The 15957-nt window shown below is 34.2% G+C and overlaps 1 protein-coding gene across 5 annotated transcripts in view; it reads right to left on the bottom strand.

Annotated features, from left to right (window-relative positions):
* LOC144963240 (nephrocystin-1-like) overlaps nucleotides 1-15957 on the bottom strand; it is a 70101-nt gene that overhangs the window by 46589 nt on the left and 7555 nt on the right. For all 5 annotated transcript variants that reach the window (XM_078897084.1, XM_078897088.1, XM_078897085.1 and 2 more), the window contains exons 9-19: nucleotides 15156-15417; nucleotides 13789-13883; nucleotides 12590-12659; nucleotides 11415-11451; nucleotides 9897-9963; nucleotides 5901-5943; nucleotides 4986-5070; nucleotides 3230-3324; nucleotides 2327-2402; nucleotides 1757-1809; nucleotides 1123-1197 (exon numbers count right to left, since the gene is read on the bottom strand). In XM_078897084.1, the coding sequence (XP_078753210.1) occupies nucleotides 1123-1197; nucleotides 1757-1809; nucleotides 2327-2402; nucleotides 3230-3324; nucleotides 4986-5070; nucleotides 5901-5943; nucleotides 9897-9963; nucleotides 11415-11451; nucleotides 12590-12659; nucleotides 13789-13883; nucleotides 15156-15417 (958 nt within the window). The remainder of the gene's footprint in view (nucleotides 1-1122; nucleotides 1198-1756; nucleotides 1810-2326; nucleotides 2403-3229; nucleotides 3325-4985; nucleotides 5071-5900; nucleotides 5944-9896; nucleotides 9964-11414; nucleotides 11452-12589; nucleotides 12660-13788; nucleotides 13884-15155; nucleotides 15418-15957) is intronic.

The following is a 15957-nucleotide window of genomic DNA, read 5'->3' as shown; positions in this document are numbered from 1 at the left end:
CCTTTATTCATCCCCATGGGGAAAATTGTCTGTAGGGTCTATTCCAAGGGAAGACTGGAATAACCCAGATGTCAGCCGCAGTGCAGCGCCGCAAATTGAGCAAGGGCGAGGTGACTTGCTCAAGGCCACACAAAAAGGAAAAGGTTCTTTACTCACATTCTCGCACCATACTCAGGTGTAAAATGAGTACCTTGCCATTAACAGTGTTGTCCCGTCGGAAAAATTGAAATATCGCCTAACAGGCATCACGTTTCGTTCTATGTGTTATGTGTTGCTGTTGGCCAGGGACCCTTTGTAAAGCGCTTGCTTTGAGCACATTTAGTGGATATTGCACTATATAAAAGCTCATGTTTTTTTGTTGTTTTTTTTTACTCATATTTACAGAGATGTAGCCTTACCCTTGTAATGAAGGGCCAGCTGCGTTGGGATTTGTCCACCGATGACACAGTATTGAAATGTAATAATACTTAATATACCTAAAATCGCATTGACTCTACACTTTTGCAATTGTTTGTTTGTTTGTTTTTAAGGGTTTTACGGCACTTGCAACACATTAAGGTCATATCAGCGCCTGTAAAAAGGAAGAAAATGGGATAGTAAAAAGTTCTAGAATTACAATTAAAGCATCCAAGAAAAGGTAGGACAAAGTGGAATTTGTTCAAATAGGGAACAGATGTAGATTCCAAGAGCACATTATCAAAGTACTTAGTTTGAGATTACCTAAAAGTCTCATCCAGACCTCCACTAAGAGGAATACATTCAAATGTTTACAAATCATATATAATACATAAAACAAAACATAATACAGTGCATAATAGAGAGATGATGTACAAGGAAAAGAATATTATCTCCCAAAACTAACTACACATTTGACTATTTCCCTCCCAGCCAGGGTATCCGGCCAGGGCCAGGACAAAACCAAGTAATCTCATTCCAAGACAAAGACAGAAAGCATGTTGGAAAAAAGATATTGGGGTATAGAAGACACAGTATGTACCACTATGGGAGGTCAGGAACCCCACCCAGCTATTGTAATTAGTCAACAACACACATGTATTGACAACTGCAAACTATAAGCAAATGGAGAGGATTTTACTCAAATTTACAGAGATGTAGCCTTACCCTTGTACTGAAGGCCCAGCTGCGTTGTGATTTGTCGACAGATGACACAGTCACTGAATGGATGTTACTTAAGATCTGGTCATTTTTAAAATTGATAAAAAATATCATCAATATGTTATGCAATTTAAACATTGATTTTCTTTTGGTATTTATAACAATACAGATGTAAAATATTTTGCTTCACATTGGATGCTGGATAGTAGGTTTAAATCAGAGCACAGAAAATAAACGACACCATTTTCACTTTGGCATCAATATTATTTTAATATCAATATTATTTTCATTATGTTTATTACCATTTATAACTATTATTAATATCATCAACATCATCATCATCATCATCATCACCACCCACAACCACACCACCACCACCACCACCATCATCATCATCATCATCATCATTATTATTATTTATTATTATTATTATTATTATTACTATTATTATTATTATTATTATTATTATTATTATTATTATTATTATTATTATCATTATTATTACTATTACTATTATCATCATCATCATTATTCATCACCAAAATAATATGTGAAAAAGGATACAAAAACCTATCTGAGAAATACTTTTAGATGGGCATAAAGTTATAAAATGTAGTTTATTATTTGACAAATAACTAACCTGTTGTCCATCAAACAAACACATTCGAACATGTCTGCCCTCCACTTCTACACCTGAAAGAAAAATACATGAATAAAATAAAATGAAAAATATAAAATGATTGTTGATATGATTGTGACTACGAGTACAATACAGTCGTTTTGCACCCTTTCTAAATTATTCAATAGTAGTCTTGGGAATTACGTGGTACATAAATTTATATAGATGTACATATGAAGAGTGGTTCTTCAGAACTTCTTAACTCTGTTTTTCTCCATTTTGAGACATTGAGGATTATTTCCCCTATACTTTCTCATCCGGTCTATTATTTCATCATAAATAAACTTCAAATTCACACAAATCTACGGAAATTCTTTGTGCCAATTGAAGCTTACAACAAAGTTTACATTTCATTTTATCTCATGGATGGAAAATCTCAAAAAGTAGAAAAATCGACTTAACGAGTTTTGGAAAACCAGCCTTCATATTTTGATATCGAATCGGCCTTGGATTTGTAACAACACATATCAACCTTTTCTCCAACACACAGACTTTCTAAAAGACAAAGAAGTTGATTGTTTCTATTTTTACCTGCTCCAGGGGGTGGAATCTGTTGACATGACACGATGGTGATCACTCTCTCATTACGAGTGGATCGTAGACGAATCTATGAACAGAAAGGTTGGCAAGGAAAGAAAAGAAAATATGTAAAAATATAATAAAATAAATAAAAAATATATAATGAAAATCTGATCGAAAGTAAAAAGTCATTATTTTTAAAAACAAAAGCAACACAGACCAATATGTAATCATTTAATTATTTAAATATTTACCACAAAGTTGGCAACACATCAGTTCAGGCTAATTTGCATCTCATCTGAGATGCAAATTAACCTGAAATTGATGTGACTCCAACTTGTGGTAAATTTAAATAATAATTCGTCATTATACATGTCGAGCACTTGTCTACATATTTGTATCAACACATTGATAATCTTTAACATATTGGAAAATATAAATGGCATTTATCTTGCATTAAATTAAATAGCATTTTTTTGTTGAGCAAGTACATACTGATGCACCAATAATTCAGTATTTGAAACTGTCTTTTAATTTCAAATTCAAAGAGAAACTATATCAACCAATAGGTACAAAAACAATTCTAGGCTTAACTATGAAAGGCAATTTTTCTTTTAATGAACAACTTTAATTGGTATTTTGTTATTATTCTTTTTCAATAAAACTATGATAAACTAATTTTTCTATAAAGATCTGAACAAGTGTGTATGAAAGGTACTACACAAAGCTTTGTCTGGCACCGTTCATACACACTTGTTCAGTTCTTTATCTTACACCAGTGCCTGCTCCTTAATTTCTTAATTTAATTTTTCGATGGACAGCAAATGAAAAATCCTCACACAGGCCTTAATAGTCAAGGCTAACTTAAACAAAATTGAAATAAAAATCTCCCAATCTTTTGTTTTCCCTCAGTACCTTGCTTGTGCTTGGTTCAAAGAAGAGATCACTATACATAAGATTGGATGGACTCAACTTGGGTGTCAAGTAGTTGGCTAGTCTGTATTGCTCACCTGAAATAAATTATGATGATAGTAATAATAATAATAATAATAATAATAATAATAATAATAATAATAATAATAATAATAATATAATAATAATAATAATAATAATAATATATAATAATAATAATAATAATAATAATAATAATAATAATAATAATAATAATAATAATAATAATAATAATAATAATAATAATAATAATAATAATAATAATAATAATATATAATAATAATAATAATAATAATAATAATAATAATAATAATATAATAATAATAATAATAATAATAATAATAATAATAATAAATAATAATAATAATAATAATAATAATAATAATAATAATAATAATAATAATTAATAATAATATAATAAAATAATAATAAAAAATAAAATAATAAAATAATAAAATATAGAAAGAAGAAGAAGAAAAAAGAAGATAAAAAAAAGAAAAGAAAAAAAGAAGAAAAAAAATAAGAAGATAAGAAAAGAAGAATGAAAAGAAGAAGAAGAAGAAGAAGAAGAAGAAAAGAAGAAGAAGAAGAAGAAGAAGAAAAGAAGAAGAAGAAGAAGAAGAAGAAGAAGAAGAAGAAGAAGAAGAAGAAGAAGAAGAAGAAGAAGAAGAAGAAGAAGAAGAAGAAGAAGAAGAAGAACAACAACAACAACAACAACAACAAGAACAAGAAGAAGAAGAAGAACCAGAAGAAGAAGAAGAACAAGAAGAGGAAGAATTTTTTTTTTAATTTAGAGCATTTATATAGCACAATAACCACTAAACGTGCTCAAAGTGCTTTATAAAGGGTCCCTGACCAACAACAACACATAACAAGTAGGATGAGACATGATGCTGCTTAGGCGACACTACATTATATTTTTCCAACAGAGACAAAAACTATTAATGACCATATACTCATTTTACACCTGAGTACGGTGAGTAAATGCGAGTAAAGAGCCTTTTCCAAGGACTCAACAATGGACTGCTGAAAGCAGGACTCAAACCCTGAGCCTTCCGATCCGAAGCTGAGTGTCATAGCACAAGACCACATAAAAATATCAGAGTTGCTGATTCAAGAGAAAAAAATATAACTGGACTTTTAAAGTGGGAAACTGTAAGACTTACAATCATATAAAAAATTATAAAACTGACACTATGTGCGGACATGTGGCCTTGTGGTATGACACCCGCTTTCGGATCGGAAGGTCCTGGGTTCAAGCCTTGCTCGGCGCATAGTTGAGTCCTTGGAAAAGGCTCTTTGCTCACATTCTTTCACCGTACTCAGGTGTAAAATGTGTACCTGGCTGGTAACAGCGTTGTCTCTATCCGAAAAAATTGTAATATCGCCTAACAGGCGTCATGTCCCGCCCTAAATGTTAAGTGTTGCTGTTTGCCAGGGACCCTTTGTAAAGCGCTTTGAGCATGCTAAATAAAAGCTCAATTTTATTATTTTTTTAAATCATTGCAAATCTATTTCATAATACTACAGCTAGGAAGGGCCACTAAAGGCAGGCTAAAAATGTGAGGGAAGAGAGTATAATAGACACTGCCTTCTGTGTTAAAGTGGGAAAGAAACGCAGGGCCCGTAATCAGTCAATTTTACAAAACTAAAAATTTATGAAACTTTTTAAGGGTCTCAAAAATCTTCAACCCTATAACTATTAGAAGTTATCTCTTACTTTCATTGAATTTCCGACTTAGAGTAGATTTCCGGAATCCAGATGGCACAGCCCCCATAGCATGAAGCACGTCTGACACAGTTGTCTGGAATAGCCAAAAAAAAAAAGTGAATTCTAGGCTGTCAGAAAGCTGTGAACAGTGAAAATATTGAACAAAAATAAATGATGTAAACACTTTTAAAAACAAGAAGGACAAAACAATTGACAAATAACGTTTCAGGCTCAAATCTTTCTTCAGCTAAAAAAAATAATTAATAAATGGTTCTGAAGACTAATATATATATGTATAGTCTAGAAAGACAAAAGAACATGAAAATTCGTGTCTTGACTAGGTAAAAGGAGTAAATGAAATAAGTAAATAAACAAATAAATAAATAAATATATATATAAATAAATAAATATATAAATAAAAATCAATTAATTAATTAATATCACAATCCTACAACTTTGCCACGCTCAACATGTTTCATATTGCAGCAGTTATTCCCCTGAAGGCCATATGGAATTGTTACCATTTCACACAGTACAAGTCAATATCCACTAAACTTGCTCAAAGTGCTTTACAAGAGGTCCCCATCCAACAGCAACACATGTAGGACGAGACATAACGCCTATTAGGCGCAATGTACAATCATTTTCCGACAGAGACAACCCTGTTGACGACCAGGTATTCATTTTACACCTGGATACAGTGAGGGAATTTGAGTAAAAAGGTTTTTCAAGGACTCGACTATGCGCTGCTCAAAGTGGGACTAAAACCCTAGATCTTCTGGTCTGAAGGTGACTGTCATACCACTAGACCACATAGCCTCATAATTAAATGATTTTTTTAATACAAAAAAAAGGTACAAAATCTTAGATTTGAAGCAACAATATGTAACATGAAATGATTCAACAAAAACTGCATCAACTTACATCTGTGACTGCTTTCTTCAGACTTCCCCATAATTTTCTGGACCTGAAGAATAAAACAAATGAGTACTGTCAGTCATTTCAACATCACGATGCAATAAGTGTATGGATAGTCTTTCTTCTTCTTCTTCTTCTTCTTCTTCTTCTTCTTCTTCTTCTTCTTCTCTTCTTCTCTTTCTTCTTCTTCTTCTTCTTCTTCTTCTTCTTCTTCTTCTTCTTCTTTCTTCTTCTTCTTCTTCTTCTTCTTCTTCTTCTTCTTCTTCTTCTTCTTCTTCTTCTTCTTCTTCTTCTTCTTCTTCTTCTTCTTCTTCTTCTTCTTCTTCTTCTTCTTCTTCTCTTCTTCTTCTTCTTCTTCTTCTTCTTCTTCTTCTTCTTCTTCTTCTTCTTCTTCTTCTTCTTCTTCTTCTTCTTCTTCTTCTTTCTTCTTCTTCTTCTTCTTCTTCTTCTTCTTCTTCTCTTCTTCTTCTTCTTCTTCTTCTTCTTCTTTCTTCTTCTTCTTCTTCTTCTCTTCTTCTTCTTCTTTTCTTCTTCTTCTTCTTCTTCTTCTTCTTCTTCTTCTTCTTCTTCTTCTTCTTCTTCTTCTTCTTCTTCTCTCTTCTTCTTCTTCTTCTTCTTCTTCTTCTTCTTCTTCTTCTTCTTCTTCTTCTTCTTCTTCTTCTTCTTCTTCTTCTTCCTTCTTCTTTCTTCTTCTTCTTCTTCTTCTTCTTCTTCTTCTTCTTTCTTCTTCTTCTTCTTCTTCTCTTCTTCTTCTTCTTCTTCTTCTTCTTCTTCTTCTTCTTCTTCTTCTTCTTCTTCTTCTTCTTCTTCTTTCTTCTCTTCTTCTTCTTCTTCTTCTTCTTCTTCTTTCTTCTTCTTCTTCTTCTTCTTCTTTCTTCTTTCTTCTTCTTCTTCTTCTTTCTTTCTTCTTCTTCTTCTTCTTCTTCTTCTTCTTCTTCTTCTTCTTCTTCTTCTTCTTCTTCTTCTTCTTCTTCTTCTTCTTCTTCTTTCTTCTTCTTCTTCTTCTTCTTCTTCTTCTTCTTCTCTTCTTCTCTTCTTCTTCTTCTTCTTCTTCTTCTTCTTCTTCTCTTCTTCTTCTTCTTCTTCTCTTCTTCTTCTTCTTCTTCTTCTTCTTCTTCTTCTTCTTTCTTCTTCTTCTTCTTCTTCTTCTTCTTCTTCTTCTTCTTCTTCTTCTTCTTCTTCTTCTTCTTCTTCTTCTTCTTCTTCTTCTTCTTCTTCTTCTTCTTCTTCTTCTTCTTCTTCTTCTTCTTCTTCTTCTTCTTCTTCTTCTTTTCTTTCTTCTTCTTCTTCTCTTCTTCTTCTTCTTCTTCTTCTTCTTCTTCTTCTTCTTCTTCTTCTTCTTCTTCTTCTTCTTCTTCTTCTTCTTCTTCTTCTTCTTCTTCTTCTTCTTCTTCTTCTTCTTCTTCTTCTTCTTCTTCTTCTTCTTCTTCTACCCTGTGTAACATTGAGTACTTCACCTCTCTCTAACTTACTTTATTATGACAAGATATGAAGTGAGTAGAAAAGTTCCAGAAGACAATAGAGAATAAAAAATTTTTCGCGGCGGTGGTGGGGTTTGAACCTGCGACCTTATTGGTACGACAACTCCGCCTGGCAGGTGAGAGCGTGGCTCTACCGTGTGAGCTATTCACGAACACAAAAATATTCGTATCAAACCCAAGTCATTTCTAGATCCCTCTCTCACCCACTTCTGAGACCGCCGATTCGTTCGCCCACCACCATCGCGAAGTTATTTTTGACCAGCAGTTAAGCTTAATAGCCAATATTCTCAACACAAACATATAACATAGAAACGATTGAGACATTGAGTATGCTCCGGTGTATGGGGTGAATTTTTAATTCAGAAAAGTGAGTGGAGCAGGCACTTATGTTGGTAACAACAAGATATGAAGTGAGTAGAAAAGTTCCAGAAGACAATAGAGAATAAAAAAATTTTCGCGGCGGTGGTGGGGTTTGAACCTGCGACCTTATTGGTACGACAACTCCGCCTGGCAGGTGAGAGCGTGGCTCTACCGTGTGAGCTATCCACGAACACAAAAATATTCGTATCAAACCCAAGTCATTTCTAGATCCCTCTCTCACCCACTTCTGAGACCGCCGATTCGTTCGCCCACCACCATCGCGAAGTTATTTTTGACCAGCAGTTAAGCTTAATAGCCAATATTCACAACACAACATATAACATAGAAACGATTGAGACATTGAGTATGCTCCGGTGTATGGGGTGAATTTTTAATTCAGAAAAGTGAGTGGAGCAGGCACTTATGTTGGTAACAACAAGATATGAAGTGAGTAGAAAAATGCCAGAAGACAATAGAGAATAAAAAATTTTTCGCGGCGGTGGTGGGGTTTAAACCTGCGACCTTATTGGTACGACAACTCTGCCTGGCAGGTGAGAGCGTGGCTCTACCGTGTGAGCTATCCACGAACACAAAAATATTCGTATCAAACCCAAGTCATTTCTAGATCCCTCTCTCACCCACTTCTGAGACCGCCGATTCGTTCGCCCACCACCATCGCGAAGTTATTTTTGACCAGCAGTTAAGCTTAATAGCCAATATTCTCAACACAAACATATAACATAGAAACGATTGAGACATTGAGTATGCTCCGGTGTATGGGGTGAATTTTTAATTCAGAAAAGTGAGTGGAGCAGGCACTTATGTTGGTAACAACAAGATATGAAGTGAGTAGAAAAGTTCCAGAAGACAATAGAGAATAAAAAATTTTTCGCGGCGGTGGTGGGGTTTGAACCTGCGACCTTATTGGTACGACAACTCCGCCTGGCAGGTGAGAGCGTGGCTCTACCGTGTGAGCTATCCACGAACACAAAAATATTCGTATCAAACCCAAGTCATTTCTAGATCCCTCTCTCACCCACTTCTGAGACCGCCGATTCGTTCGCCCACCACCACCGCGAAGTTATTTTTGACCAGCAGTTAAGCTTAATAGCCACTATTCTCAACACAAACATATAACATAGAAACGATTGAGACATTGAGTATGCTCCGGTGTATGGGGTGAATTTTTAATTCAGAAAAGTGAGTGGAGCAGGCACTTATGTTGGTAACAACAAGATATGAAGTGAGTAGAAAAGTGCCAGAAGACAATAGAGAATAAAAAATTTTTCGCGGCGGTGGTGGGGTTTGAACCTGCGACCTTATTGGTACGACAACTCCGCCTGGCAGGTGAGAGCGTGGCTCTACCGTGTGAGCTATCCACGAACACAAAAATTTCGTATCAAACCCAAGTCATTTCTAGATCCCTCTCTCACCCACTTCTGAGACCGCCGATTCGTTCGCCCACCACCATCGCGAAGTTATTTTTGACCAGCAGTTAAGCTTAATAGCCAATATTCTCAACACAAACATATAACATAGAAACGATTGAGACATTGAGTATGCTCCGGTGTATGGGGTGAATTTTTAATTCAGAAAAGTGAGTGGAGCAGGCACTTATGTTGGTAACAACAAGATATGAAGTGAGAAGAAAAGTGCCAGAAGACAATAGAGAATAAAAAAATTTTTCGCGGCGGTGGTGGGGTTTGAACCTGTCTAACTTACTTTATTATGGCACTGCATACTGGGCAGCAAATGCAGAATTTATTTCCATTTCCCAAGAAATTGATACTAAAGACAAATTTTGCCACGGATGTGAGAAAAGGAAATTTAGTTACCAAAATTCATTTAAAAATAATTTCTTGCCATTTGCTTAAATTCTTTCCTTTTAAACCATCAACTTTTCTTTTATTTAATGATCAAGTTTTTTTCCTTTTATTTTCTTTCCATTGTGACAAGTCAATGCCTATCTTGTGATAACCTGGATCTAAATTTTAAAAAGGTTGGGCTTGCACACTCTCTAGCCCCAACCGTTTGTGACTTTGTCAAAACATATTATGCCATGGATTGGTCCAATGTACCATGTAGAAAACTGGATCCTATTCTTAATTACGAGGAATCTAATATTCGATCCTGTGAAAAACAAAATGGAAACCCAGCAAACCTTTGTGAAGTTCTTGGTGTCTGCTCTTCTTCATCCTCGTCCTCATCTGGTTCATCGTCATCGCCGTCTGCAAAGGTTCAAATTAATTAGAATAAAGAGATGTGCAAACATTTCTTTAAAGCCACTGCATTGTGCGGCTATGTGGTCTTGTGGTATGACACTTGCTTTCGAACCGGAAAGTCCTGGGTTCGAGCCTCGCTCGGCACATAGTTGAGCCCTTGGAAAAGGCTCTTTACTCACTTTCTCTCACCGTACTCAGGTGTAAAATGAGTACCTGGCCATTAACAGCGTTGTTTCTGTCCGAAAAAATTGTAATATTGCCTAACAGGCGTCATGTCCTATCCTACATGTTAAGTGTTACAGTTGGCAATGGACCCCTTGTAAAGCGCTTTGAGCACGTTTAGTGGATATTGCGCTATATAAATGCTCTAGTTTAAAAATAATTTAATCCTTCTCAAAGAAAGCAAATGTTTCATTTTCTTTTTTTTTTTTCAAATTCACTATTCATATTGTCATCATATATAGCGAACACTTTTCTATGCATTAAGACTTTTTAATTAATATATAATTAAAGTTTTGAACAATTCTTAAACAGACATAAAATATATAGCCATTCTGAGCAAATAGTAATTCTGATAGAGGTATAGAAGTGAAATCAACACTAATGTCCCAATAATGAAAAACGTTGAGTCAGCAAAAATAACCACATAAATAATAATAATAATAATAATAATAATAATAATAATAATAATAATAATAATAATAATAATAATAATAATAATAATAATTATAATAATAATAATAATAATAATAATAATAATAATAATAATAATAATAATAATAATAATAATAATAATAATAATAATAATAATAATAATAATAATAAAGTGAATAAAGTGTGCTTTTATAGCGCTAAACGCCAAAACCTCAAAGCACTTTACAATATAGAACTTATCAAACCATAAACACACTCGTTCCGAGCCAAACAGACACACACAGCAGTCTCGCAAACACTAACTATGCAAGTTTTACAAAAATGAAATTGACATTCAACAAAATGGAATCAAAAAATAAAACGTATGATTTACTCATCAATAAGAAAATGCCTAGGATAAATATTTTTGGAAAAGAAAATGATGTAACTTCATATAATCTAAACTAAGTCTGGCGATTCAAGTATTAACTACTGGATATAATACTCTTCAACAGTCGTAACATCACTTCCTTCCTAATGACACATGGTAACTTGACTCTAAACTCCCGGAACAATGGCGGACGCCCGTATGAAATATTTCCCCGGCGAGCATAAAAGCGTATCCAGAGGAAAAAAAACACATAAATTTGATCATGTTTTGACTTTTACACATTCTGATCACAAGGCATATAAAAGTTCTAGCCAGAATGAAGAATAGTAAGTAATGATTTTCTTTGTTTAGAACCAAGATGGCCGCCGTTGCCAGGTGACGTGATATCAGACTACTGAATCCAATTATCACGATAAAACAACTTGCCACTTACCATCCTTTTGCTGGACACCTTCATAAGGGTTGTATTTCTAAAAGGAAAATGTAAAAAGATAAAGAGAAAATATGCAGAATGATGTCATTTCTCAAATTAAGGGAATCTATTGGAAAAATGTATTGTCAGTAATTGTTACCAGTGAATGTTTTGTCCCTAATAATATAGATACTGACTACTAACGAATGCCTTGTGAGTTGACAATTCTACTTTTACTATCTACTGTTAAATGCGGCTATGTGGTCTTGTGGTATGACACTCGCTTTTGGATCGGAAGGTCCTGGGTTCAAGCCTCGCTTGGTGCATAGTTGAGACCTTGGAAAAGGCTCTTTACTCACATTATCTCACTGTACTCAGGTGTAAAATGAGTACCTGGCCATTAACAGCGTTGTCTCTGTCTGAAAAATTGTAATATCGCCTAACAGGCGTCGTGTCCCGTCCTACATGTCAAGTGTTGCTGTTGGACAAGTACCCCTTGTAATGCACTTTGAGCACATTTAGTGGATATTGCGCTATATTAAAGCTCAATTTAAATAAAATAATGTTCATTAAAATTTTACGATCTGCCACAATTTCAGCCTGGGGTAGGTTATAAACTTTTTTTTTAAATTGGTAGCTAAATAGTCTGCACATGGCAGAAACTTCCTCAAACTTTGTTGTTCGTTTAATAATTTTAATGTTTTCTCATTTAATGGGGTTTTTTTTTTTTGGGGGGGGGGGGGGGTGTTTTGTTTATTTTTCACTCAAAATTCAAAATTGATAATTTATATTGTAAAGTGCCCAGGGCTTGTGTTTTACACGGGAATGAGTGTTGTATAAATGTGTATTATTATTATTATTATTATTATTATTATTATTATTATTATTATTATTATTATTATTATTATTATTATTATTATTATTATTATTACTGTGTCAAACTGTCTGACATATTTAAATTGATATTTTTAATAATAAAAATGGGTATCAACACTCTTGGAAAAATGACATTCCCAACAATGGATTGAATTAGCGTGGAATTTAACAATAAAAAAGTGGATAAAGTGAAGCTAATAAAAAATGTGTATACTTCATTTATAAGTAATGCCATTGTCAAGTGACTCCTGCATATGATCTATAGAAGAAAATCATAAATGATAATGAAACAATATTCTCGTTTCATATTTTTTCCTCACCTGGAGATATGTAGATGGAACCAGGCCTTTCTCTCCTGCTTCATTCTCCGCTACCCACCAGCCGTCATCTCTGTAAGAATTTTAAAAACTTGGAATGAAAATTAATAACAAAAGAAACAAAACAAACAAAAAATGAAACAAGTTTTGTGTTTGTGCTCATTCAATGTCAGGTTATTTGGTTCTACCCAGATTTCACAAAACAGAGGGAGGGTAATAAAAACGTAATACCTTCAGAGCTATTAGGCCCATGGAGCCGGAGTTCATCCTGGTTTATACGGTGTTAAACCGACAATAGCAATTGCTTGCTACCCTTTGGATAGGATGCTAGTCTATCGCAAAGTATTTTCCACTAGATCAAACAGACCCAGCTACCCAATGACTGTTGACTGGACAGAGGGGGGACCAGGAAAAAATTCTCAACTTCCCCCAGGATCAATCCAAGTCGCCCTGCATGTGACGTGAGCGCTCGACCAGCTGAGTTATTGGGACCCCCGAGGGTAAAAGGGCCACCAAAATGCGTTTAATGACAAATGTGAGTAATAACTCTACAACACATTCTAAAATTCTACTGCACAAATTAAAAAATAAAGAAATATGCATATCTTTATGGAGCATCTTTCCATCTTAGACCTTAAACATGCTCAATGCATGTACGGAAAGGAATTTTCATTTCATTGTCACCTGTTAAGACCTCCTTTTGTTCTAGCACTCTAACCAACAATGCCAATAGCCAGGTACTCATTCATGGCACGAGATAAATGAGGTAATTAAAAGAATCAAACATCATATCTTACTCAAAAACACAACCATGGTGTTAGGGATTTGAAATCATTGTCACCCACAGAGGCATTGACCATGCTCAATATTGTTTAAGTGACAAATTAGGGAGCAGGCACTAGAGTAAGATGAAGATCTGAAAAAATATGTGTGTGCACAGTACCAGAAAAAACAGAAAGAAGAATACAAGAAAAAAAAACATTCCAAAAAGTCAACCTGCCTCATCTGGGGATTGAACCTCAGACCCCTGACTGGTAATCGGGAAATCTGAGGTTTAATCCCACGTCAAGACAGGCTGATTTTTTATGATGATTTCTTTTTTTCTTTGTCGGGCACTGTTTCATACACAAATTTTCAGATCTCAATGTTACTTAACTTTGCCATGAGATGAGATACTACATTGCTCGGACATCTTTACCCACCTTGTTTCTAGAATGGTCAGAATTGTCCCCTTGGTAAACATTAAATCTCCTTCTTCCTCAGCGTCATAGTCATCAATGGCCTCAAATTTATGGAGCTGTTTTAAAAAGCAAATAAATATCTTATAACAATATTAAAAATTTTTAATATTCAATCATTATCACTAAAATGTGCGGTTACTGCTCTCTTTGTGAAACAGTCAGAAAAAGTGTCTGGTTAAAGAAAAAGCAAATATTACACACGAAAATGTTAATAGCAGAAATTACTTTTTTTTTCCTAATCAAAATCTCTTTAAATTCCGCTGACTTGGCTGCAGATTAAAACATTTCCACCAAGAGATCAGTTGGTGAAAGATTGTAAAATGGTGCCTTACAGGCGTCATGTCTTGTCCTTCATGTTAAATATTATTGCTATTGGCTTGGGAACCTTTGTACTGCACTTTGAGAACATTCAGTGGATATTGTGCGATGAAAAAGCTGAAGTTTTTTCTTGTTTTTCTTTTTTTTTAAAAACATTTTATGATTATTGTAAGACATGATTTAATGTTAGAGTAAAAACAAATGCCAAATCTTAAAAGTTAACATTCAACAGTTCACATATTAATAATTATTCTATCCTTCTATCATATTTATTAACTACTTTGTTGTACAGTAATAAAATAGAAGATGAAAAAGTCTTCATTTTGTAACACAGAAGTTCCAAATACACACTCACACAACTCTACTAGGAAAATTAACTATGCACTTTGATGCATGGTAACAAAATAAAAGACGAAGAAGTCTTCATATTATAACACAGAAGCCCCACGTTAAACACACATACAGAAACATCATAATTGCTTCGCATACACAAACTATGCAAGTTTAACCAAATTAAATAAAAGTGAAATTCAACTAATGAGAACCAAAAAATAAAACGAATAATTAACTCATCAAGCATATAACGCCTATGATAAAAATTCCATTATTCACTAAACTAACTTTACACAGGGACCAATAGGAGAAAAACATCCTTTTTTTTTTTTGTGCGGCCATGTGGTCTTGTGGTATGACACTCGCTTTCGGATCGGAAGGTCCTGGGTTCAAGCCTCGCTTGGTGCATAGTTGAGTCCTTGGAAAAGGCTCTTTACTTACATTCTCTCACCGTACTCAGGTGTAAAATGAGTACCTGGTCGTTAACAGCGTTGTCTCTGTTGGTAAAAAATTATCATATCGCCTAACAGGTGTCACGTCTCATTCTACATGTGACGTGTTGCTGTTGGTCAGAGACCCTTTGTAAAGCGATTTGAGTACATTTGGTGGATATTGCGCTTTATAAAAAGCTCAAGTCAAGTTTTTTATTTACAAAACAAGAAAAATAGAAAACTCACAGTTTGTTGTGTGACTTCCAGGTCATCTTCTTTCTTCTTCTTTTCTCCATCTTTTTTCTTTTTGCCAGATTTATCCTCTTTTTTAGACTTCGCATCTGATTTTTTTGTTTTCTTTTTTTTGTCTTCTTTTTCCTCCTCGTGTTCATCTTCCTCGTCCTCATCTTCATCTTCTTCATCTTCATCATCATCATCTTCCTCCTCATCTTCATCTTTCTCCTCATCATCGTCTTCCTCCTTATTCTTTTTCGTCTTACTGTCAGCCCTGGTGACAAATTAAAATAATATTATACATATATTTCACCAAAATCTAATTGTGGAAATTATAGAAAAAGCATAGTTGCAAGGTAAAACTTTGAAAATGAATGCATGATTTAATGTCAGAAAAAGCAGATGAAAAAAAAACAAAATCCTTGTTTTTGGTTTTGTTTTTAAGTGTTTTACGGCGCTTACAATACATTAAGGTCATATCAGCGCCAGGAAAAAGGAAGAAAATGGGATAGTAAAAAGTTCTAGCATTACAATTAGAGCACCAAAGAAAAGGTAAGACAAAGGGAAATTGGTTCAAATATGGAACAGATGTAGATTCCAAAAGCACACCATCAAAGTACTAAGTTTGAGATCACCTAAAAGTCTCATCCAGACACAAGCACAGGTCTCCACTAAGAGAAACGCACTCAAATGTGTACAAATCATATATAATATGTAAACAAAACATAATACAGTGCATAACACAGAGATGATTTACAAGACAGAAAAATATCATCTCCCAAAACTCTAACTATACATTTGACTGTTTTCCTCT

Source organism: Berghia stephanieae, chromosome 1 (assembly GCF_034508935.2).
Source record: "Berghia stephanieae isolate SIO BIC M18660-M18661 chromosome 1, UCSD_Bste_1.3, whole genome shotgun sequence".
NCBI classification, from domain to species: domain Eukaryota; kingdom Metazoa; phylum Mollusca; class Gastropoda; order Nudibranchia; family Aeolidiidae; genus Berghia; species Berghia stephanieae.
This window is presented reverse-complemented; position numbering and strand designations above follow the sequence as displayed.